At 44.9% G+C, this 26093-nt stretch overlaps 1 protein-coding gene across 1 annotated transcript in view; it reads right to left on the reverse strand.

Moving 5' to 3' along the window:
• LOC110679428 overlaps window positions 1–26093 on the reverse strand; it is a 50842-nt gene that overhangs the window by 12351 nt on the left and 12398 nt on the right. The window contains exons 5-7 of the mRNA XM_021853965.1: window positions 3320–3454; window positions 2714–2827; window positions 2307–2452 (exon numbers count right to left, since the gene is read on the reverse strand). Of these exons, the coding sequence (XP_021709657.1) occupies window positions 2307–2452; window positions 2714–2827; window positions 3320–3454 (395 nt within the window). The remainder of the gene's footprint in view (window positions 1–2306; window positions 2453–2713; window positions 2828–3319; window positions 3455–26093) is intronic.

Genomic DNA, 26093 nt, shown 5'->3' on the forward strand with positions numbered 1-26093 from the left:
ATCAAAATCAGCATGAGTAACTAATTGGCTGCAAAGATGACTAGAGTCGGTTAAGACCAAGTCAATCGTAGATGGATTTCTGGAAGAGGAAAACACGTAGGGCTATCAGGGTATTGAATTGAGAAATATCCTGAAGAGCGCTCATCAAATAAAATTCTGCCGTTGGAATTACTTTGAGAATTATTCCATGACCGATGTTTGGCATTAAAGTCACCAATGACAATTTTTTTTGACTTATTGCGAGTAAATTTGCGCAAGTCAGTTTGGAGCAAATTAACTTGCTGTCCAGAGTATTGAAAAGGAAAATAGGCAGCTATGAAAGTATATTTACCAAGCTGTGTTACAACAGAAAGACCTAAAGTTTCAAAAACTTTAGTTTCAAATGACGAAAACAGTTATACGCCTATAAATGATGATTGCAACTCCCCCACATGCCCCATGAAGTCGATCATTACGATAAACAAAAAAGTTAGGATCTCTTTTGAGTTTGGATCAAATACGTTTCAGTAATAACTGCTATATGCACGTTATTAGCTGTAAGAAAATTAAACAGCTCGTCCTCTTTACTATTCAAAGAACGAGCATTCCAATTTAAAATATTTAAATTATTTATTGGATCCATGATGAAAACGTAATCCAATGACAATTTGATTAGTAATTTTTACACCAACTTGGACTGCTTCAGTCATAGTGGTGGCTTTGAACATTGCATCAATTGTTCAGTTAGAAAATTAAAATCAGGGGCAGACATATCACTTGAAGTGGGTACATTATCTGATTATTTTCCGTTTGAATTTTTGAACATTGCACCAATCATTAGATTCAATTGTTCAGTTAGAAAATTAAAATCAGAGGCAGACATATCACTTGAAGTGGGTACATTATCTGATTATTTTCCGTTTTAATTTAGACGAAGAGGCGGAGTAGAGCTTTCTTGTGGTGGCAGGGTTTTCCCCATTTGATTCGAAACTAGTTGAATAGTATGAATAGGGGAGGAGTTCAAATTACCTGCTACGATATCGGCAAAGTATTTTACGTGGGTAGATACATTCGGAATTAAAAGGTTCGAACGGATACCCGACGGATTAAAATTAATTTGTGAATGAGCATGATTGTAATCTTCCTGAAGGGTATGATTCCTAATCAAGCGATAGTTAACTGTAAAATGAGCATTGTTCGAAACTCTACCAGGAAAATTCCGGAAATGGCCGTTATTGTAACGGATATTATCTTTCATCTGCCTGGCACGAGCCTCGACGACTTGCTTACGCGAAGGGCAAGCCCAAAAATTGGACTCATGATTGCCCCGCAATTGGCGCATATTAACTTATCGGTATCTTCCTTCACTGGACAGACGTCCTTAGCGTGAGAAAAACCTTCGCAAATCATGCATTTAGCATCCACGCGGCAATTTTTTGTTCCATGACCCCACTTTTGCCACCGATGGCACTGAGTGGGGTTCTGGTAATTTCCTCCAGGTTTCTGGAAATGTTCCCATGTCACACGGACATTAAACATAAGCCTAGCTTTTTCTAAAGCTTTAATATTATTTAGATCTTTTTTGTCAAAGTGAACTAAATAACATTCTTGAAAAAGCCCTTTCGAACAATGCCAGATTGGGTTCTCTTTTTCGTAATGATTAAATACTTGGACTGGGAAAAATCCGATAATTGTAATTGTAATTGCATACACTGTATGAAAGCTGTATTGTACATAAACTGATTGATGGTATAAAAGCTATTACTGGTATAGCTTCAATTGTCCTAGAATATGGATTCTAGCGAACATTAAAAAAAAAAAATTCTAACGATATGTGCCGATGGCTAGAATTAGTCAGATAAGACCGACTTTCCGTTCTCTACAGCACAAAAATAGGCATTACCTGAATATCGGATTGATTTCATTTAGTAGTTAGGAAGTGTTCCGTAGCTACGTAACATCTGATTTACAAAGAGTATTGGTTGATAATAAATATCATGTGGCGTTGGTGTACGCAAACTTATATTTGGGGAAGAATTTTTATCGCTCAATCCGGCGCCGGTCCCCGAAGTGTAAGATGTAGCAGTCAGTGGTGAGAAATAGGAAACAGTTCGAAATGAGCGTTCATTTTCTCACCTTCCACTGAGGCCTGGAACTGCAGGCAATTAATTGCATGATGCTACATAATGGCGCTGCTTGTGTTGGCACGTTATTCAAAATCACGAATGCACTGCTACATTAACTGATGTGCGGCGGTATGAACGGAAAGGCAGATCGTTGCAAATAATATCGAGCTGCTCAACATTCACCAGACACTTTGGGCTTACCTTGGATAAATTTCTTTCGGTTTTCCACATGAAGTTGCATTTTTCAATTGTTTCAAGATCTTCTCGATCTCCTCCATTTGAATCTTCAGATCAGCCATGCTACGTGTGTCTCGATCGTACCGCGATGGATTTACATCGAAATCACTCTTTAAAAATCAGAATCAGATCAGATATTTTCTAAGGTAACATGTTAACAAACACCAAATATATAAACGTAAAGTGTATGAAAAGAGTCGTTTAAAAGTTAAACAGATAATCAATGAGTAGGATAGAGTGCTATGTCTGTTTGTCTGTGGCTGGGATATATGGAAATATCGTTATCACATTTGTTCCATTTTGATATTGATTAGAGTATAGTTTTGTGGTATAGTTTATCTTATAAATAGAATACGTATAAAAATTCTTACATCTCTTCGAACAAGCGTTTTCACACGTCTATTGTTTGCGTTTAAAACTTCACGATGTTCCATTAGGGCATTAAATCTGTCCGTCAGTTCCTTGCTCGTTTTTCTGTCTATATCCTGAGAAAGAATAAGATGATTATAACGAGAACAGTAATTATGGGTCGTCCATATACCACGTACAGACATTTATGGGGGAAGGGGGGGTCTGGTCAATGATCAGGGTCATACAATTTTTTTTGTATGGACAAATTACCACGAGCGGGACAGCCCCTTAGTTGAAAATTGTTTGTTGCTGTTCAATAGCCGTCAATAAAGCCGTCCATATTTATTTTTTCAATTTTAAAATCTAGTAAATTTTATGCAGTTTGGTATATTAATAGCCTACATTTCCTTAGTTATCAGATACAGCCATTTTTCCACAAGTCGATATTGAAAGAATCATCGAGTTATTGAGATATCGAGTTATAGAATTTAAAATCTGTGTAAATGCGGTTGAAGGGATTTAGGAGGTAACCATGGTTTTTCATGGAAAGTTGTTTTTAACTTCTATGGTTCTGTAACACGATATCGTGCTATGGAGGAGAGTGGATTGTATTATTTGTAAAGTACCTCAAATTCTTGTTGCAAGCTTTGAACGTTCTTCATTGTTGGAATTCCCGTGTTTCTTATCTTGTTTATAAATCGATGTTGTTCAGTCAAATCTTCTTGTAGCGCATTTAGAACTGGGTCATAGTAGATCGAATCCTAAAAATATCATATTTATTTAGTTTGTATGTAGTAACTAGTCTAAGAGCAGCAGTACAAGTTTATTTAGTGGAAGTGGCGGTAAAATGAACAGGGGTGATAAAATAAGCATTTAGCTAAAAACTGATAAAAATTAATCTTTAATATTTTTTTCTGTTTCATGGATGTATAAGAGAAAAAATATAGTATAGTGAATCGCAAGTCAGTCCCAACCGCATTTTCGTCAAAATTGAGTTGAGCTCAGTTTTCAACATATCTTTCAATGGTCTTTCAGCTGCACTGATGAGGTAATATGATTTGTTTAGAAACATTAGGAAAAACCAGCAAGTCAAATTGTTCCATAATGAAAAGTAACCGCATATCAGTCCCACAAAAGATTTCTGCACCATGTAACACAGAAATGAACAAATGTTTTGATTGTCTTTATATTTTTCTCGAAAAAATATCGTAGTAAAAAGCAAATTCTGAAAATTTCATTAAGATTCAAACATGTTCCGATCCTCAGGAAATTTTCGAATACTCATATGAAAAACGAGTTTATAAACTTCACAGCCCATTTTCTCAATGCCTACTTTTTACAGATGGGACTGACTTGCGATTCACGGCAGTGTACTGGGAAGAGCCACGTGAGTTTCTCGAAATTCAAGCCTACTACTATTACCATTTCCAGCACTGGTTAAGATGACTATAGAACAAAGTCACATTTCGAATTTTCAAGAGCACAAGTCTTGAGAACCAATAGCGCTTCGCGTTAATAATTTGATCGATTGGTCACCACCAGCAAGCAAGCAATTCGATCGATTTTCAACGCGAACGGTTGTCAGATTCTCCTGTCTCGAGTACTTGAAATTTCAATGTTTTGCTTCGTTTCCAAATCACCTAAACAATTACATAAAACTTTTCCAATTTTCTTTCGAGGTAAAGTGATATATGTAATGATAAGGCTATAACAGAGACCTGTTCGAAGCTCCCAATATTATGCGAGGTTTCTGGACAACGTCCAGGTAAAGATGACATAATTTTGAAGAAATATTATACTGCTGGAATTTTTTTTTTTTTTTTTTTTTTTTTTTTTTTTTTTTTTTTTTTTTTTTTTTTTTTTTTTTGTATGGTATTCAGTTGGAGCTGCCTGACAGCTTAACTTGTCAAGGCTGAACCCTCGGTCTGGCTTTTGCCAAGTTTCCCCTCTACCAGGACCAATACTCAGACGGACTAGGCAATGGCGCCCACATGAACACTGTTTTTTATTAGTATTGTGACGTGGTAGTTTTTGAAAAGTACCCATATTCCCTTGCTTCTGAGAAAAGGAAGCATTATGAAAATCAGCAGCTCCATTAGAATTTGTTTGAAATAGTAGTGCATTACTAATACTGTCTAGTCGAAATGGTTTTGAATAATTTGTCATTCAAGTGCTATTCTGATTACTATTGTCTTTTACGTAAGATTAGAGTCTTAAATGTCAAGTGTCGTCAAGTCTTAACAAAATTAGGCTGTTTAGTAGTAGTTCTAGTTAATTTCATTTTTTGTTGTTAAAAGTATTTATTGGTCATTACGTTCATATATCCTTAAAGAAAAAAGTGGCTTTCCTTGTCTGTTCAACAATTTTTCGAAACTAGCAAGTGTACCCTAATGATCGATCTCAGCGTCTTACTTTCCATAGTCATTTTTATAGTGAATATTGAAGAGTAAAGTTACCTTAGGCTTCTATTACAGTCTCCTACAAGATTCACTTTTCGGTGGCAAATGCAATGCTTCACAACGCCTACTTTCTACTTGTAAATTTTGCGAAAATGAAGCTGGAATTAGATTATTTATACCGCTGTTACAAAAGAGGTATTTCTTATTATGGCAATGTAAAAACCATATTAAAATAAGATTGTCGCCACTTATTTCTACTCAGTGAATCTACTAGTCATTTTTCTAAGAGTTCCTAAGTATTCCCTACGTCGTATATGATAACGATGTATCTAGCTAGCTAATAGTAAGAGTGGCTACGGATCATTCTGGTTAGCAAAAGGCAAACTGAACGTCACCAATAGTATTAATGTCCACTTCGAATAGATTAATTATTTGAAATGGGCATCAATTCTATCAATGACGCAGAATGTCCGTTGGATCACATCCGAGATATTATTGCGTCTATGCCATATGAATTATGACGCGGCTTTAAGCAAAAAATGCCAAAATGTGATACCACCACTACAGGTTACGCCTTTGGTTTCCATCATATGGGCTAATGGATTATGCCCTCCCATCGCGGCAAGGTCGCATAACCAAGGGGAGGGAAATATTATACTGCTGGAATTTTTGTATGTCTAATATTGTTATACAAAACGCAATGAGTTAAATTTAGAAAAGGCATTTAGTAGATATTTTCTAAAAAAAAATCATAGCAATCCTGCTGATAATTTAATCATTGGTACCGTAATTCGGGGTGTAGTTGATCATTGGGGAAAAGTTGATCATTTCCGTAGCCACATGTACAATCAGTCAATGGGGCTATAATTCAATTTCAATTATCAATATTTCTGTGTTGTTGCATTGTCTAGTACCTGAACTTGGTTTTTCTTAATTAAGTTTGACATTGAAAATAATTATATCATAGAAAAACAGGTTTTTATGGAAATGTTTAATAAACTGTTGAAGGGTTCTTCTTCAAACAATCGACTTTAACTAAGACCACATGAAGACACCATTTAAATAAACTGTAGTATTAATTCCAGATATGTTTCCTTAACCCATTTTCAAATTTGAGTTGAGGATAAAAATTCATTTGCAGAGAAAAAAAATGCTTTTTTCGTGAACAGATTGTCAATTTCAATGAAAATTGCCTACATTTAGGCGTTTGGTGTGGTTTATTCAGTAAATCACAAAATGTAATTATAAAATTTACCGGTTTATCAACAAGTTGTAAGATTTTTGAGACTTGATCCAGATTCAGTGATCCCATATTTAGTGAATAGCATACCTCTTTAGTTTTGGAAACCTATCACAGTAATTGATCAACTTAACCCCAGAATCGAAAATTTCACTTTTTGACTTCTAAGAATTATTTGTGATATTTTTATTGGACTTTATCAAAATTTCCCTTACATAATTCGAAAAATATCCAATCAATACTGGTTTAAAAAATATCTGGATGATAATATTTGCATCCCACTAGATTTTATTATAAAAAATCGCTCAAAAGTGATCAAATTCACCCCATTTTACGGTATTTTGAAAAAAAAAAAAAAATTATTCTGATCTTCAACATCGAGAAGAAACATCGCAAAACAGCCCGTTTTTAAATTTGATGGTTCATCAAAAGAAAATTGATATTTCCCAATTTTGAACAATTTCTCTATTACTCTACGATAATTTTATGGCCTTTTCATATGTGATGTAGGGCAAAAGCAATGCGATGTATAATTTAATAGTGTAATGAATAAAATGCAAATATGCTGTGGAATACCGTTCGCTTGAAATAGTTGTCAATGCATTACAAATAACTATGATATTCACATTTTTCAGGCATTTCAAATGATTCTGAGAAATTTCATAGTGTATCTTCGAAATACTCTGAAATATATGAAAATGTACAATGTATTTTGTAATATGAAATATGTATAAACAAATTTCAATTGATAATACCGTAATCCGGGGGCAAATTGATCACTGGGGCGAATTTGATCAGGTCGGTTCCAAATAACATTTCTTCCCAAGGATGCTGAAGGTTTCGTTGGCTCCACAGACATTTCATGTTTCCTAGTTAATAGACGTCTAATGATGATTTTGAATAATAATAATAATAATAATAATAATAATAATAATAATAAATAGGTGGGAGCTCAGGCAACATAACTCCTGGGCGTCCATGAAAAACCACCATCTTGAGTAGGTGGGAGCTTGAGGTAAAATATCCTGGGCGTCCATGTAAAACCACCCTCGGCGAGCAGCGGCGCTTGAACCAAGCTATTAAGCACTGTAATTGGAGGAAATGCCAATGCAGAACCCGTAGCTTCCGGGAATGAAAGCAAACCCAGCAATGGAGACACGATCAATGAGGAATAGAAGAATGCGATCGCCCGAGGAGGGAGCCCCTACTGGAGCTGGTCCTGGGACGGGGGACAGAGCGAGCGGCCAGCGGCTGGAAGAGGATAATGTGCAAGAGCGGCCTTCCAGTCAACGGGCACAGCCCGTACCGCGAACGCAAAACAGAAACGGCAGCAGCAGAAATCACCAAGGCCATGTTGCACCTACCGATGTTGCTGTGGCTGATAGACGTCAGTCACTCACGTTGGCAGGCGGCCGACGGCAGCGGATCATGTGGACGAGGGAGATGAATATGTATGTGATTCGCTGCTACTATGTCTGCACAAGGATGGAGACGGACATGTCTGGCAGATCAGGGATGCTGGAGATGTTCAACGAGCGATTTCCTCGCTTTGTGCGCCAGCTTGACTTGAACAAGCTGTACACACGGCAACGTGCAATTATGTCTCATAATATGCTCACCGCTGCAGAAGTGGAGTACATCAAGCTGGAAGTGCAGAGGGAGATAGGAGAGGAGGGGACAAGATCGAGCGATACGTCGAGAAGGAGTTCTGTTGGGCTGGATGCACCGATCACGAGTGAGAGTCGTGATCCACCTGCACCCACTGCTCCAGGACCGACAGCGGATATGCAACGACAGCAATTACGAGACGAACTAGCACTCCATATGGGCACAGCAGTTACGCAGTTCCGTGGGACAGACCCCATGACCCGGCACCGGATACCAAAGCTGCGGTATTCCTACCGGCTGACGAGTGCAGTAAGCATCCTAAATCAGGATATTTTGCCACAGTACTTGGAAGCCGTGGAGAACCTTGAGGATCTGCAGTTTATCGTGTATTCAGCTGCAATAGCTGTAGTTAAGACGTTGGGATTGCGAACGCGCCCGCAAGGAGAAGATGGCACACGCCCCAACGCACAGAAACCCGTATGGATGCGACGCCTTGAGAGCCGAATCGCAACACTGCGATCAAAGGTTGGTCGATTAACACAGTACAAGCAGGGGAATCGATCAACGAGGCTGGTTCGTCATGTTGCTGAAATTGTTAGGCCCGCAGAGCTCCGAGATCTCAGAGAAGTGGACATTACTGAGATCCTCGACACCCATGTACAGCGGTTGAGTGCTCTTGCGAAACGATTGCGACGTTATGGAGAATGTTCGAAGCGGAAGGAACAAAACCGGATGTTCAACATAAACGAGAGGGAGTTCTACAACCGCATCCGAAATGACAAGGTCGACTTTGGCGAGGGACTTCCAGAGATTGGCGACGTTACACAATTTTGGGCCAATTTATGGGAGAACCCCACCGAACACAACGACGATGGGATGTGGAAGAAGGGAGACAATGTGATGGAATTGGAGACATGACCGCGGTCGTGGTAACCGCTCAGGATATACGTGAAGCTACCCGGTATACCAGGAATTGGGCTGCACCAGGACATGATTTTGTGCACAATTTTGGTATAAAAAACTCACAACGATCCATGGGCGGATGGCGGAATGCTTCAATACGGTACTAGGAGACCCCACGCAGCTACCGGAATTCATCACCAGGGGTGTCACATTTCTTCTGCCAAAGGACCAACACACAGCTGACCCAGCGAAATACAGACCAATAACGTGCCTTTCAAGTCTGTATAAAGTGCTATCGTCGGTAATTGCGAGGAGGGTGCAAGTCCATTGCGACGCCAACAACGTGATGACCGAGGAACAGAAAGGGTGTCGCAGAAACACGCAAGGCTGCAAAGATCAGGTCATTGTAGATGCAGTCATTGTAGGCAGGGTTGCGATGGATCTTCTTCGTGAACAATGATCGACGCATCTTCGCGATCCAACATTCGCCAAAATTCATTTTTCTTTTTTGCGTCACGAAGAGCATCACAAAAAGCGAACGGATGCAACGCCGAAGAAGCAAAATGAACACACCGATAAGTGGTTCGCGAAGCCTTTCCACTTGTAGGATTCATTTATCCACGCGCTGTTCATTCTCGTGATTCATTGCAAGGTTGCTTCTTCTCGTAACGTCAAGCAAACACTCCACGCTAAGCCAGCCCCACGCAGCGCATGTGTTAAAACTACACAGAATGAGGCAACCAATGCAGAACTGGCTGACTGAGTGAAAATTCTGGGTAGGTCGCACTCATTCTGTGAGTTGTCGACGTTTTGGCCTTCGGCTGTCCGGGATCGATGGAAACGGAACTGTCAATGATATCCCGCGTGGCAGCAAACAGTTGTCCGTTGGTAAGATGGGGAGTTTTCTGAGATGTTTTCTAGCGAAAAGCCGGAAGATGGTTGCAAATGCGAAAGTTTTTTCCCCATTTGCTTCCGCTTCGGCTATTCAAATGAAAAAATCTCTGAAAATCTTTAAAATTGGAATGTTATTTTTTTTATGTTTTCAGAAGCAAAACAAAAATGGAAACGAATTCCGCATTCCAAGCATTCCTGCTCTGTGCGCAATTCACTCATTCAGTTTTGTTTACCACCGTTTGCACAAAACTGTGTACAGCCCCTTTGCACAGAATCTGTGCTGCACTAAAAGAGGCCAATTTTGTGCGCTCGGCCCTCATTTTTGAGCGGAGCAAGTTTAGCGTGATTGTTGCAAGCCCGCATGAAGATGATCGAAATGAATATTTTCCTGTTCTTCGCGAAGAGTAGGCAGCGTGGATCGTACCGTTCACATTATCGAGCGATGGAAAATCACCCGATGATAGCGTCGGGAAAAACAGCGATCCGAAAATGAAACACGAACGAATGAAGCGCCCGAACGGTTGTTTGTGTTTATTCGCAGATTCTGTTTTGATGCCTACGAAAATTCATCGTGCCTCGCGTTTCCGATCGTTGTTCAGCAACATTGATTGTAGGGCAAGCTACCCAAAAGCAAAGGAACCTGAGTATGGCGTACATCGACTACAAAATGGCATACGACTCAGTACCGCACTCGTACCTTCTCAAGGTACTGCAGTTGTATAAGGTAGACGGGAACGTCATCAGGCTGATGCAACACGCGATGGGGATGTGGAGCACATCCCTACACATTACCGACGGTACAGCTGTGTTACGGTCCAGGACTCTGAGCATCGGGAGGGGGATTTTTCAAGGCGATACCTTTAGTCCGCTGTGGTTTTGCCTGGCCATGAACCCCCTCAGCAAAGCACTCAACCAATGCAACTATGGCTACCAACTGAAAAGTGGGGAAAGGAGCACAAGAGTTACCCACACCTTCTATATGGACGACCTGAAGCTATTTGCGGAATCAGTGCAGAGGCTGCATCAGCTGTTGCAGCTAGTTACGACATTCAGTAACGACATCCGGATGGAGTTTGGTATTGACAAATGCAGGTCAATTCATCTACGTCGGGGTCAAGTTATGGATGCCAGCTGTTTCCGCGTCAACGAGCAGGAGGAGATTCGGAATATGGTTGAAGGCGAAACGTATAAATACCTTGGATTCCTGCAACTTAGAGGTATTCGCCACACGATGATCAAGAAGGAGCTGCAGGAAAAGTTTTTGTCACGTGTCAACTGTATTCTGAAAAGCTTTCTGTCTGCCGGCAACAAGGTGAAGGCGATCAACACGTTTGCTGTGCCCCTGTTGACGTATAGTTTCGGGGTGGTAAAGTGGACCAAGACTGACTTGGAGGCGATAGAACGAGCAGTACGAGTGGCGTTCACCAAGCACCGAATGCGCCACCCAAAATCGTCCATTGAGAGAGTCACCCTGCCACGTGCAGCAGGAGGAAGAGGCGTCACCGATATCCAGGCACTATGTGTCTCCCAGATCCAGCAGCTGCGGGCATATTTCGTAGAAAGCCAGAACCGCCACGAAATTTACCGCACTGTATGCGAAGCTGACCACGGCTTCAGCGCCCTGCATCTGGCGCAGGAGGATTACCAGCTGAACTGCGACATCAAAACCGTCGATGAGATGATCGCAATGTGGAAGCAGAAGGAGTTGCATGGAACGCACCCCCATCAACTGGAGCTCGAGCACATCGATAAGGTGGCGTCAAACACGTGGCTGGTGCGGGGTGACCTCTTCTCAGAAACAGAAGGTTTCATGGTAGCCATCCAGGACCGGGTAATTGCGACGAAGAACTATCGGCACTACATATTGCACGAAGACGTGGAGGACCGCTGTAGGAAGTGCAATTCAGTAGGGGAGACTATCGAGCATGTCGTTGCCGGCTGTTCAGTACTAGCTGGATCAGCCTACCTCGATCGTCACAACGAAGTTGCCAAGATTGTGCATCAACAGCTTGCCCTTAAGCACAACTTGGTGGATCGATTTGTGCCCTACTACAAGTACCTGCCTGACCCGGTTCTGGAAAATAGTTGCATAAAGCTGTACTGGGATCGCGAGATCATAACGGACGTCCTCATCCGTGCCAACCGCCCCGACATTGTAGTCTACGACAAAAGGATGAAACGAGTTACACTCATCGACATCGCTGTACCGCTGGACCACAATGTCCAATCAACGTTCTCTAACAAGATAGCGAAGTACCACGACTTGGCGGAGGAGTTGAAGCAGATGTGGCACCTAGAGGACGTCCGTATAGTTCCGGTAGTCCTCTCAGCGACCGGAATTGTCCCGAAATCTCTCCTAAGGTCCCTAGACGAGCTGGAATTGAAGAAGGACCTACACAGCATCCAAAAGGCGGTGATTCTTGGAACCTGCAGCATAGTTAGACGGTTCCTGAACCACCACAACTGAGAAGCTCATCCAGCAGACTCATTAGGATAAGTTAAACCGACCAATGAGATCCACAGAGCCTAATCCCCTTTGGCATACAGATTGCCCGGGGTAGGTGAAAGTTTCCAGCATTTTTTGCTGAGAAGTGCCAAAACTCTATAATAATAATAATTCCAGCGGCTGGAAGAGGATAATGTGCAAGAGCGGCCTTCCAGTCAACGGGCACAGCCCGTACCGCGAACGCAAAACAGGAACGTCAGCAGCAGAAATCACCAAGGCCATGTTGCACCTACCGATGTTGCTGTGGCTGATAGACGTCAGTCACTCACGTTGGCAGGCGGCCGACGGCAGCGGATCATGTGGACGAGGGAGATGAATATGTATGTGATTCGCTGCTACTATGTCTGCACAAGGATGGAGACGGACATGTCTGGCAGATCAGGGATGCTGGAGATGTTCAACGAGCGATTTCCTCGCTTTGCGCGCCAGCTTGACTTGAACAAGCTGTACACACGGCAGCGTGCAATTATGTCTCATAATATGCTCACCGCTGCAGAAGTGGAGTACATCAAGCTGGAAGTGCAGAGGGAGATAGGAGAGGAGGGGACAAGATCGAGCGATACGTCGAGAAGGAGTTCTGTTGGGCTGGATGCACCGATCACGAGTGAGAGTCGTGATTCACCTGCACCCACTGCTCCAGGACCGACAGCGGATATGCAACGACAGCAATTACGAGACGAACTAGCACTCCATATGGGCACAGCAGTTACGCAGTTCCGTGGGACAGACCCCATGTCCCGGCACCGGATACCAAAGCTGCGGTATTCCTACCGGCTGACGAGTGCAGTAAGCATCCTAAATCAGGATATTTTGCCACAGTACTTGGAAGCCGTGGAGAACCTTGAGGATCTGCAGTTTATCGTGTATTCAGCTGCAATAGCTGTAGTTAAGACGTTGGGATTGCGAACGCGCCCGCAAGGAGAAGATGGCACACGCCCCAACGCACAGAAACCCGTATGGATGCGACGCCTTGAGAGCCGAATCGCAACACTGCGATCAAAGGTTGGTCGATTAACACAGTACAAGCAGGGGAATCGATCAACGAGGCTGCTTCGTCATGTTGCTGAATTTGTTAGGCCCACAGAGCTCCGAGATCTCAGAGAAGTCGACATTACTGAGATCCTCGACACCCATGTACAGCGGTTGAGTGCTCTTGCGAAACGATTGCGACGTTATGGAGAATGTTCGAAGCGGAAGGAACAAAACCGGATGTTCAACATAAACGAGAGGGAGTTCTACAACCGCATCCGAAATGACAAGGTCGACTTTGGCGAGGGACTTCCAGAGATTGGCGACGTTACACAATTTTGGGCCAATTTATGGGAGAACCCCACCGAACACAACGACGATGGGATGTGGTTAGCAGAAGAAGGGAGACAATGTGATGGAATTGGAGACATGACCGCGGTCGTGGTAACCGCTCAGGATATACGTGAAGCTACCCGGTATACCAGGAATTGGGCTGCACCAGGACCTGATTTTGTGCACAATTTTTGGTATAAAAAACTCACAACGATCCATGGGCGGATGGCGGAATGCTTCAATACGGTACTAGGAGACCCCACGCAGCTACCGGAATTCATCACCAGGGGTGTCACATTTCTTCTGCCAAAGGACCAACACACAGCTGACCCACCAAAGTACAGACCAATAACGTGCCTTTCAAGTCTGTATAAAGTGCTATCGTCGGTAATAGCGAGGAGGGTGCAAGCCCATTGCGACGCCAACAACGTGATGACCGAGGAACAGAAAGGGTGTCGCAGAAACACGCAAGGCTGCAAAGATCAGGTCGTCGTAGATGCAGTCATTGTAGGGCAAGCTACCCAAAAGCAAAGGAACCTGAGTATGGCGTACATCGGCTACAAAAAGGCATACGACTCAGTACCGCACTCGTACCTTCTCAAGGTACTGCAGTTGTATAAGGTAGACGGGAACGTCATCAGGCTGATGCAACACGCGATGGGGATGTGGAGCACATCCCTACACATTACCGACGGTACAGCTGTGTTACGGTCCAGGACTCTCAGCATCAGGAGGGGGATTTTTCAAGGCGATACCTTTAGTCCGCTGTGGTTTTGCCTGGCCATGAACCCCCTCAGCAAAGCACTCAACCAATGCAACTATGGCTACCAACTGAAAAGTGGGGAAAGGAGCACAAGAGTTACCCACACCTTCTATATGGACGACCTGAAGCTATTTGCGGAATCAGTGCAGAGGCTGCATCAGCTGTTGCAGCTAGTTACGACATTCAGTAACGACATCCGGATGGAGTTTGGTATTGACAAATGCATGTCAATTCATCTACGTCGGGGTCAAGTTATGGATGCCAGCTGTTTCCGCGTCAACGAGCAGGAGGAGATTCGGAATATGGTTGAAGGCGAAACGTATAAATACCTTGGATTCCTGCAACTTAGAGGTATTCGCCACACAATGATCAAGAAAGAGCTGCAGGAAAAGTTTTTGTCACGTGTCAACTGTATTCTGAAGAGCTTTCTGTCTGCCGGCAACAAGGTGAAGGCGATCAACACGTTTGCTGTGCCCCTGTTGACGTATAGTTTCGGGGTGGTAAAGTGGACCAAGACTGACTTGGAGGCGATAGAACGAGCAGTACTGATGACCGAGGAACAGAAAGGGTGTCGCAGAAACACGCAAGGCTGCAAAGATCAGGTCATTGTAGATGCAGTCATTGTAGGGCAAGCTACCCAAAAGCAAAGGAACCTGAGTATGGCGTACATCGACTACAAAATGGCATACGACTCAGTACCGCACTCGTACCTTCTCAAGGTACTGCAGTTGTATAAGGTAGACGGGAACGTCATCAGGCTGATGCAACACGCGATGGGGATGTGGAGCACATCCCTACACATTACCGACGGTACAGCTGTGTTACGGTCCAGGACTCTCAGCATCAGGAGGGGGATTTTTCAAGGCGATACCTTTAGTCCGCTGTGGTTTTGCCTGGCCATGAACCCCCTCAGCAAAGCACTCAACCAATGCAACTATGGCTACCAACTGAAAAGTGGGGAAAGGAGCACAAAAGTTACCCACACCTTCTATATGGACGACCTGAAGCTATTTGCGGAATCAGTGCAGAGGCTGCATCAGCTGTTGCAGCTAGTTACGACATTCAGTAACGACATCCGGATGGAGTTTGGTATTGACAAATGCAGGTCAATTCATCTACGTCGGGGTCAAGTTATGGATGCCAGCTGTTTCCGCGTCAACGAGCAGGAGGAGATTCGGAATATGGTTGAAGGCGAAACGTATAAATACCTTGGATCCCTGCAACTTAGAGGTATTCGCCACACGATGATCAAGAAGGAGCTGCAGGAAAAGTTTTTGTCACGTGTCAACTGTATTCTGAAAAGCTTTCTGTCTGCCGGCAACAAGGTGAAGGCGATCAACACGTTTGCTGTGCCCCTGTTGACGTATAGTTTCGGGGTGGTAAAGTGGACCAAGACTGACTTGGAGGCGATAGAACGAGCAGTACCAGTGGCGTTCACCAAGCACCGAATGCGCCACCCAAAATCGTCCATTGAGAGAGTCACCCTGCCACGTGCAGCAGGAGGAAGAGGCGTCACCGATATCCAGGCACTATGTGTCTCCCAGATCCAGCAGCTGCGGGCATATTTCGTAGAAAGCCAGAACCGCCACGAAATTTACCGCACTGTATGCGAAGCTGACCACGGCTTCAGCGCCCTGCATCTGGCGCAGGAGGATTACCAGCTGAACTGCGACATCAAAACCGTCGATGAGATGATCGCAATGTGGAAGCAGAAGGAGTTGCATGGAACGCACCCCCATCAACTGGAGCTCGAGCACATCGATAAGGTGGCGTCAAACACGTGGCTGGTGCGGGGTGACCTCTTCTCAGAAACAGAAGGTTTCATGGTAGCCATCCAGGACCGGGTAATTGCGACGAAGAACTATCGGCACTACATATTGCACGAAGACGTGGAGGACCGCTGTAGGAAGTGCAATTCAGTAGGGGAGACTATCGAGCATGTCGTTGCCGGCTGTTCAGTACTAGCTGGATCAGCCTACCTCGATCGTCACAACGAAGTTGCCAAGATTGTGCATCAACAGCTTGCCCTTAAGCACAACTTGGTGGATCGATTTGTGCCCTACTACAAGTACCTGCCTGACCCGGTTCTGGAAAATAGTTGCATAAAGCTGTACTGGGATCGCGAGATCATAACGGACGTCCTCATCCGTGCCAACCGCCCCGACATTGTAGTCTACGACAAAAGGATGAAACGAGTTACACTCATCGACATCGCTGTACCGCTGGACCACAATGTCCAATCAACGTTCTCTAACAAGATAGCGAAGTACCACGACTTGGCGGAGGAGTTGAAGCAGATGTGGCACCTAGAGGACGTCCGTATAGTTCCGGTAGTCCTCTCAGCGACCGGAATTGTCCCGAAATCTCTCCTAAGGTCCCTAGACGAGCTGGAATTGAAGAAGGACCTACACAGCATCCAAAAGGCGGTGATTCTTGGAACCTGCAGCATAGTTAGACGGTTCCTGAACCACCACAACTGAGAAGCTCATCCAGCAGACTCATTAGGATAAGTTAAACCGACCAATGAGATCCACAGAGCCTAATCCCCTTTGGCATACAGATTGCCCGGGGTAGGTGAAAGTTTCCAGCATTTTTTGCTGAGAAGTGCCAAAACTCTATAATAATAATAATAATAATAATAATAATAATAATAATAATAATAATAATAATAATAAATAGGTGGGAGCTCAGGCAACATAACTCCTGGGCGTCCATGAAAAACCACCATCTCGAGTAGGTGGGAGCTTGAGGTAAAATATCCTGGGCGTCCATGTAAAACCACCCTCGGCGAGCAGCGGCGCTTGAACCAAGCTATTAAGCACTGTAATTGGAGGAAATGCCAATGCAGAACCCGTAGCTTCCGGGAATGAAAGCAAACCCAACAATGGAGACACGATCAATGAGGAATAGAAGAATGCGATCGCCCGAGGAGGGAGCCCCTACTGGAGCTGGTCCTGGGACGGGGGACAGAGCGAGCGGCCAGCGGCTGGAAGAGGATAATGTGCAAGAGCGGCCTTCCAGTCAACGGGCACAGCCCGTACCGCGAACGCGAAACAGAAACGGCAGCAGCAGAAATCACCAAGGCCATGTTGCACCTACCGATGTTGCTGTGGCTGATAGACGTCAGTCACTCACGTTGGCAGGCGGCCGACGGCAGCGGATCATGTGGACGAGGGAGATGAATATGTATGTGATTCGCTGCTACTATGTCTGCACAAGGATGGAGACGGACATGTCTGGCAGATCAGGGATGCTGGAGATGTTCAACGAGCGATTTCCTCGCTTTGCGCGCCAGCTTGACTTGAACAAGCTGTACACACGGCAGCGTGCAATTATGTCTCATAATATGCTCACCGCTGCAGAAGTGGAGTACATCAAGCTGGAAGTGCAGAGGGAGATAGGAGAGGAGGGGACAAGATCGAGCGATACGTCGAGAAGGAGTTCTGTTGGGCTGGATGCACCGATCACGAGTGAGAGTCGTGATTCACCTGCACCCACTGCTCCAGGACCGACAGCGGATATGCAACGACAGCAATTACGAGACGAACTAGCACTCCATATGGGCACAGCAGTTACGCAGTTCCGTGGGACAGACCCCATGTCCCGGCACCGGATACCAAAGCTGCGGTATTCCTACCGGCTGACGAGTGCAGTAAACATCCTAAATCAGGATATTTTGCCACAGTACTTGGAAGCCGTGGAGAACCTTGAGGATCTGCAGTTTATCGTGTATTCAGCTGCAGTAGCTGTAGTTAAGACGTTGGGATTGCGAACGCGCCCGCAAGGAGAAGATGGCACACGCCCCAACGCACAGAAACCCGTATGGATGCGACGCCTTGAGAGCCGAATCGCAACACTGCGATCAAAGGTTGGTCGATTAACACAGTACAAGCAGGGGAATCGATCAACGAGGCTGGTTCGTCATGTTGCTGAAATGGTTAGGCCCGCAGAGCTCCGAGATCTCAGAGAAGTCGACATTACTGAGATCCTCGACACCCATGTACAGCGGTTGAGTGCTCTTGCGAAACGATTGCGACGTTATGGAGAATGTTCGAAGCGGAAGGAACAAAACCGGATGTTCAACATAAACGAGAGGGAGTTCTACAACCGCATCCGAAATGACAAGGTCGACTTTGGCGAGGGACTTCCAGAGATTGGCGACGTTACACAATTTTGGGCCAATTTATGGGAGAACCCCACCGAACACAACGACGATGGGATGTGGAAGAAGGGAGACAATGTGATGGAATTGGAGACATGACCGCGGTCGTGGTAACCGCTCAGGATATACGTGAAGCTACCCGGTATACCAGGAATTGGGCTGCACCAGGACATGATTTTGTGCACAATTTTGGTATAAAAAACTCACAACGATCCATGGGCGGATGGCGGAATGCTTCAATACGGTACTAGGAGACCCCACACAGCTACCGGAATTCATCACCAGGGGTGTCACATTTCTTCTGCCAAAGGACCAACACACAGCTGACCCAGCGAAGTACAGACCAATAACGTGCCTTTCAAGTCTGTATAAAGTGCTATCGTCGGTAATAGCGAGGAGGGTGCAAGCCCATTGTGACGCCAACAACGTGATGACCGAGGAACAGAAAGGGTGTCGCAGAAACACGCAAGGCTGCAAAGATCAGGTCATCGTAGATGCAGTCATTGTAGGGCAAGCTACCCAAAAGCAAAGGAACCTGAGTATGGCGTACATCGACTACAAAAAGGCATACGACTCAGTACCGCACTCGTACCTTCTCAAGGTACTGCAGTTGTATAAGGTAGGAACGTCATCAGGCTGATGCAACACGCGATGGGGATGTGGAGCACATCCCTACACATTACCGACGGTACAGCTGTGTTACGGTCCAGGACTCTCAGCATCAGGAGGGGGATTTTTCAAGGCGATACCTTTAGTCCGCTGTGGTTTTGCCTGGCCATGAACCCCCTCAGCAAAGCACTCAACCAATGCAACTATGGCTACCAACTGAAAAGTGGGGAAAGGAGCACAAGAGTTACCCACACCTTATATATGGACGACCTGAAGCTATTTGCGGAATCAGTGCAGAGGCTGCATCAGCTGTTGCAGCTAGTTACGACATTCAGTAACAACATCCCGATGGAGTTTGGTATTGACAAATGCAGGTCAATTCATCTACGTCGGGGTCAAGTTATGGATGCCAGCTGTTTCCGCGTCAACGAGCAGGAGGAGATTCGGAATATGGTTGAAGGCGAAACGTATAAATACCTTGGATTCCTGCAACTTAGAGGTATTCGCCACACGATGATCAAGAAAGAGCTGCAGGAAAAGTTTTTGTCACGTGTCAACTGTATTCTGAAGAGCTTTCTGTCTGCCGGCAACAAGGTGAAGGCGATCAACACGTTTGCTGTGCCCCTGTTGACGTATAGTTTCGGGGTGGTAAAGTGGACCAAGACTGACTTGGAGGCGATAGAACGAGCAGTACGAGTGGCGTTCACCAAGCACCGAATGCGCCACCCAAAATCGTCCATTGAGAGAGTCACCCTGCCACGTGCAGCAGGAGGAAGAGGCGTCACCGATATCCAGGCACTATGTGTCTCCCAGATCCAGCAGCTGCGGGCATATTTCGTAGAAAGCCAGAACCGCCACGAAATTTACCGCACTGTATGCGAAGCTGACCACGGCTTCAGCGCCCTGCATCTGGCGCAGGAGGATTACCAGCTGAACTGCGACATCAAAACCGTCGATGAGATGATCGCAATGTGGAAGCAGAAGGAGTTGCATGGAACGCACCCCCATCAACTGGAGCTCGAGCACATCGATAAGGTGGCGTCAAACACGTGGCTGGTGCGGGGTGACCTCTTCTCAGAAACAGAAGGTTTCATGATAGCCATCCAGGACCGGGTAATTGCGACGAAGAACTATCGGCACTACATATTGCACGAAGACGTGGAGGACCGCTGTAGGAAGTGCAATTCAGTAGGGGAGACTATCGAGAATGTCGTTGCCGGCTGTTCAGTACTAGCTGGATCAGCCTACCTCGATCGTCACAACGAAGTTGCCAAGATTGTGCATCAACAGCTTGCCCTTAAGCACAACTTGGTGGATCGATTTGTGCCCTACTACAAGTACCTGCCTGACCCGGTTCTGGAAAATAGTTGCATAAAGCTGTATTGGGATCGCGAGATCATAACGGACGTCCTCATTCGAGCCAACCGCCCCGACATTGTAGTCTACGACAAAAGGATGAAACGAGTTACACTCATCGACATCGCTGTACCGCTGGACCACAATGTCCAATCAACGTTCTCTAACAAGATAGCGAAGTACCACGACTTGGCGGAGGAGTTGAAGCAGATGTGGCACATAGAGGACGTCCGTATAGTTCCGGTAGTCCTCTCAGCGACCGGAATTGTCCCGAAATCTCTCCTAAGATCCCTAGACGAGCTGGAATTGAAGAAGGACCTACACAGCATCCAAAAAGCGGTGATTCTTGGAACCTGCAGCATAGTTAGACGGTTCCTGAACCACCACAACTGAGAAGCTCATCCAGCAGACTCATTAGGATAAGTTAAACCGACCAATGAGATCCACAGAGCCTAATCCCCTTTGGCATACAGATTGCCCGGGGTAGGTGAAAGTTTCCAGCATTTTTTTGCTGAGAAGTGCCAAAACTCTATAATAATAACTACTACTAATAACTACTATGTCTGCACAAGGATGGAGACGGACATGTCTGGCAGATCAGGGATGCTGGAGATGTTCAACGAGCGATTTCCTCGCTTTGCGCGCCAGCTTGACTTGAACAAGCTGTACACACGGCAGCGTGCAATTATGTCTCATAATATGCTCACCGCTGCAGAAGTGGAGTACATCAAGCTGGAAGTGCAGAGGGAGATAGGAGAGGAGGGGACAAGATCGAGCGATACGTCGAGAAGGAGTTCTGTTGGGCTGGATGCACCGATCACGAGTGAGAGTCGTGATTCACCTGCACCCACTGCTCCAGGACCGACAGCGGATATGCAACGACAGCAATTACGAGACGAACTAGCACTCCATATGGGCACAGCAGTTACGCAGTTCCGTGGGACAGACCCCATGTCCCGGCACCGAATACCAAAGCTGCGGTATTCCTACCGGCTGACGAGTGCAGTAAGCATCCTAAATCAGGATATTTTGCCACAGTACTTGGAAGCCGTGGAGACCTTTAAGGATCTGCAGTTTATCGTGTATTCAGCTGCAATAGCTGTAGTTAAGACGTTGGGATTGCAAACGCGCCCGCAAGGAGAAGATGGCACACGCCCCAACGCACAGAAACCCGTATGGATGCGACGCCTTGAGAGCCGAATCGCAACACTGCGATCAAAGGTTGGTCGATTAACACAGTACAAGCAGGGGAATCGATCAACGAGGCTGGTTCGTCATGTTGCTGAAATTGTTAGGCCCGCAGAGCTCCGAGATCTCAGAGAAGTCGACATTACTGAGATCCTCGACACCCATGTACAGCGGTTGAGTGCTCTTGCGAAACGATTGCGACGTTATGGAGAATGTTCGAAGCGGAAGGAACAAAACCGGATGTTCAACATAAACGAGAGGGAGTTCTACAACCGCATCCGAAATGACAAGGTCGACTTTGGCGAGGGACTTCCAGAGATTGGCGACGTTACACAATTTTGGGCCAATTTATGGGAGAACCCCACCGAACACAACGGCGATGGGATGTGGTTAGCAGAAGAAAAGAGACAATGTGATGGAATTGGAGACATGACCGCGGTCGTGGTAACCGCTCAGGATATACGTGAAGCTACCCGGTATACCAGGAATTGGGCTGCACCAGGACCTGATTTTGTGCACAATTTTTAATATAAAAAACTCACAACGATCCATGGGCGGATGGCGGAATGCTTCAATACGGTACTAGGAGACCCCACGCAGCTACCGGAATTCATCACCAGGGGTGTCACATTTCTTCTGCCAAAGGACCAACACACAGCTGACCCAGCGAAGTACAGACCAATAACGTGCCTTTCAAGTCTGTATAAAGTGCTATCGTCGGTAATAGCGAGGAGGGTGCAAGCCCATTGCGACGCCAACAACGTGATGACCGAGGAACAGAAAGGGTGTCGCAGAAACACGCAAGGCTGCAAAGATCAGGTCGTCGTAGATGCAGTCATTGTAGGGCAAGCTACCCAAAAGCAAAGGAACCTGAGTATGGCGTACATCGACTACAAAAAGGCATACGACTCAGTACCGCACTCGTACCTTCTCAAGGTACTGCAGTTGTATAAGGTAGACAGGAACGTCATCAGGCTGATGCAACACGCGATGGGGATGTGGAGCACATCCCTACACATTACCGACGGTACAGCTGTGTTACGGTCCAGGACTCTCAGCATCAGGAGGGGGATTTTTCAAGGCGATACCTTTAGTCCGCTGTGGTTTTGCCTGGCCATGAACCCCCTCAGCAAAGCACTCAACCAATTCAACTATGGCTACCAACTGAAAAGTGGGGAAAGGAGCACAAGAGTTACCCACACCTTCTATATGGACGACCTGAAGCTATTTGCGGAATCAGTGCAGAGGCTGCATCAGCTGTTGCAGCTAGTTACGACATTCAGTAACGACATCCGGATGGAGTTTGGTACCGTAATCCGGGGTAACATTGATCATTTTTTTTAGTTTTTCTTAAATTTTTCATTTCACAATACAAATGTTACAAGTTTCATATTTTTAAAACAAGTACTGGCACCCACCGCTCCTAACTATGTACTTTATTTTGTTTTTCGAAAGATTTAAACATGTTTAAATAAATGTTTTAAGTGATTTTTTGATTCAGCTGATATGGGGTAACATTGATCACCCAAGTAAACAACGTTCGCTAATATTGGAAATGTCGTTACTTACTAAAATCAGGGCCCCTGAAGCCGAATATGAAGACCAAACTCTTACAAGTCATTAACTTTTTGAGTTATTTCAAAATTAAAATCACCTTGAACCGCGGAATACGCCTAAAAGTAGGCAATTTCTCATGAAATTCTACATTTGTAATAGTAATTAGTTAATGTTGCCTAATTGAATAAACTTATGAAAGATTTGACAACGGAATCGTTTTCGGCGATGCCATTTTTAGTAACACCCGCATTTTCCTTGATCACATCGTCTGCAGAACTCATGTGAGACATGAATTTTCGGTAGTGTCAGTGAAAATGATAGAAATCATTGTTTCAAAAAGTTGACAAATTTACGCATGAGCTAAACGCAATTTTGGCAAAAACCTTAATTATCATTAGCTTATGAATATACGAAAGAGAGGCACCATTCATGGTTCGAAAATGTTTCATCAATAAATCTTTATTTGAACGTTTAACAAGATGAGTCATCCCGATCAATGTTACCCCGCTGATCAATGTTACCCCGGATTACGGTATTGACAAATGCAGGTCAATTCATCTACGTCGGGGTCAAGTTATGGATGCCAGCTGTTTCCGCGTCAACGAGCAGGAGGAGATTCGGAATATGATTGAAGGCGAAACGTATAAATACCTTGGATTCCTGCAACTTAGAGGTATTCGCCATACGATGATCAAGAAGGAGCTGCAGGAAAAGTTTTTATCACGTGTCAACTGTATTCTGAAGAGCTTTCTGTCTGCCGGCAACAAGGTGAAGGCGATCAACACGTTTGCTGTGCCCCAGTTGACGTATAGTTTCGGGGTGGTAAAGTGGACCAAGACTGACTTGGAGGCGATAGAACGAGCAGTACGAGTGGCGTTCACCAAGCACCGAATGCGCCACCCAAAATCGTCCATTGAGAGAGTCACCCTGCCACGTGCAGCAGGAGGAAGAGGCGTCACCGATATCCAGGCACTATGTGTCTCCCAGATCCAGCAGCTGCGGGCATATTTCGTAGAAAGCCAGAACCGCCACGAAATTTACCGCACTGTATGCGAAGCTGATCACGGCTTCAGCGCCCTGCATCTGGCGCAGGAGGATTACCAGCTGAACTGCGACATCAAAACTGTCGATGAGATGATCGCAATGTGGAAGCAGAAGGAGTTGCATGGAACGCACCCCCATCAACTGGAGCTCGAGCACATCGATAAGGTGGCGTCAAACACGTGGCTGGTGCGGGGTGACCTCTTCTCAGAAACAGAAGGTTTCATGGTAGCCATCCAGGACCGGGTAATTGCGACGAAGAACTATCGGCACTACATATTGCACGAAGACGTGGAGGACCGCTGTAGGAAGTGCAATTCAGTAGGGGAGACTATCGAGCATGTCGTTGCCGGCTGTTCAGTACTAGCTGGATCAGCCTACCTCGATCGTCACAACGAAGTTGCCAAGATTGTGCATCAACAGCTTGCCCTTAAGCACAACTTGGTGGATCGATTTGTGCCCTACTACAAGTACCTGCCTGACCCGGTTCTGGAAAATAGTTGCATAAAGCTGTATTGGGATCGCGAGATCATAACGGACGTTCTCATCCGTGCCAACCGCCCCGACATTGTAGTCTACGACAAAAGAATGAAACGAGTTACCCTCATCGACATCGCTGTACCGCTGGACCACAATGTCCAATCAACGTTCTCTAACAAGATAGCGAAGTACCACGACTTGGCGGAGGAGTTGAAGCAGATGTGGCACCTAGAGGACGTCCGTATAGTTCCGGTAGTCCTCTCAGCGACCGGAATTGTCCCGAAATCTCTCCTAAGGTCCCTAGACGAGCTGGAATTGAAGAAGGACCTACACAGCATCCAAAAGGCGGTGATTCTTGGAACCTGCAGCATAGTTAGACGGTTCCTGAACCACCACAACTGAGAAGCTCATCCAGCAGACTCATTAGGATAAGTAAGACCGACCAATGAGATCCACAGAGCCTAATCCCCTTTGGCATACAGATTGCCCGGGGTAGGTGAAAGTTTCCAGCATTTTTTTGCTGAGAAGTGCCAAAACTCTATAATAATAATAATAATAATAATAATAATAATAAACTGATCAAGATCAAGGGAGTACTTTTTGCCGATTTTTGTTGACATTTGTTTTGATTCCGAAGGACAATACAACAAAAAGTTGGAAAATTACCCGGATTACAGTACCTTAATTAACATTTTCCGAAAATTCATAATCCTTACAAATATTCTCAATTCAATTCAAAATGCATCTTAATCGTCTCAAATACGACTTTTTCATGTTTTCTTAAGTTTAAGTTACGTGTAGGTTGATTTTTGTTCATTTTGATGGAGCTTAGAATTTTGTCCTGAAATTTGGATTTCACAGTGGACCTGTAAGGGACATTTTGGTTTAATAACAACTGACTGACCAAAATTTCAGATCGATCAATGAAACAATATTTTATTAACCTCTCAAAGTTCATGATGTCCAGCTATTAAAACAATTCTGCCAACAAAATTTTATAATTTTTAATTTTAATTTTATTTTTTTCAACAAATTTAATTTTGGGAAAAGCAGTCAACAAAATTGCAAAAACTTTTATTGTTTCAATGCAAATAGTCCGTGTACTTAATGGAAGTTCCTCATTTTTTGTTCTGTAAATCTAAAAGAACACATATTTTTTTCGCAATACAAATCACATCAGACATCATAGATATATCATTCAGTAGAGTTCTTTTTCATTATTCTTAATAGCGTAAGGTGTAGGTTGTTTTGAAACATACAGACCGTTCTAGAAATTGAATACTGTGCTCTGTACGGATATGGCAGTAGCACATCATGGCAGCGTCTTGAGTATAGCGTCAAATTATGTTCAAATTGTTCTATTAAAATATAAGAAACAATTTTAATCGACCA

The sequence above is a fragment of the Aedes aegypti genome, chromosome 3 (assembly GCF_002204515.2).
Source record: "Aedes aegypti strain LVP_AGWG chromosome 3, AaegL5.0 Primary Assembly, whole genome shotgun sequence".
Lineage (NCBI taxonomy): Eukaryota > Metazoa > Arthropoda > Insecta > Diptera > Culicidae > Aedes > Aedes aegypti.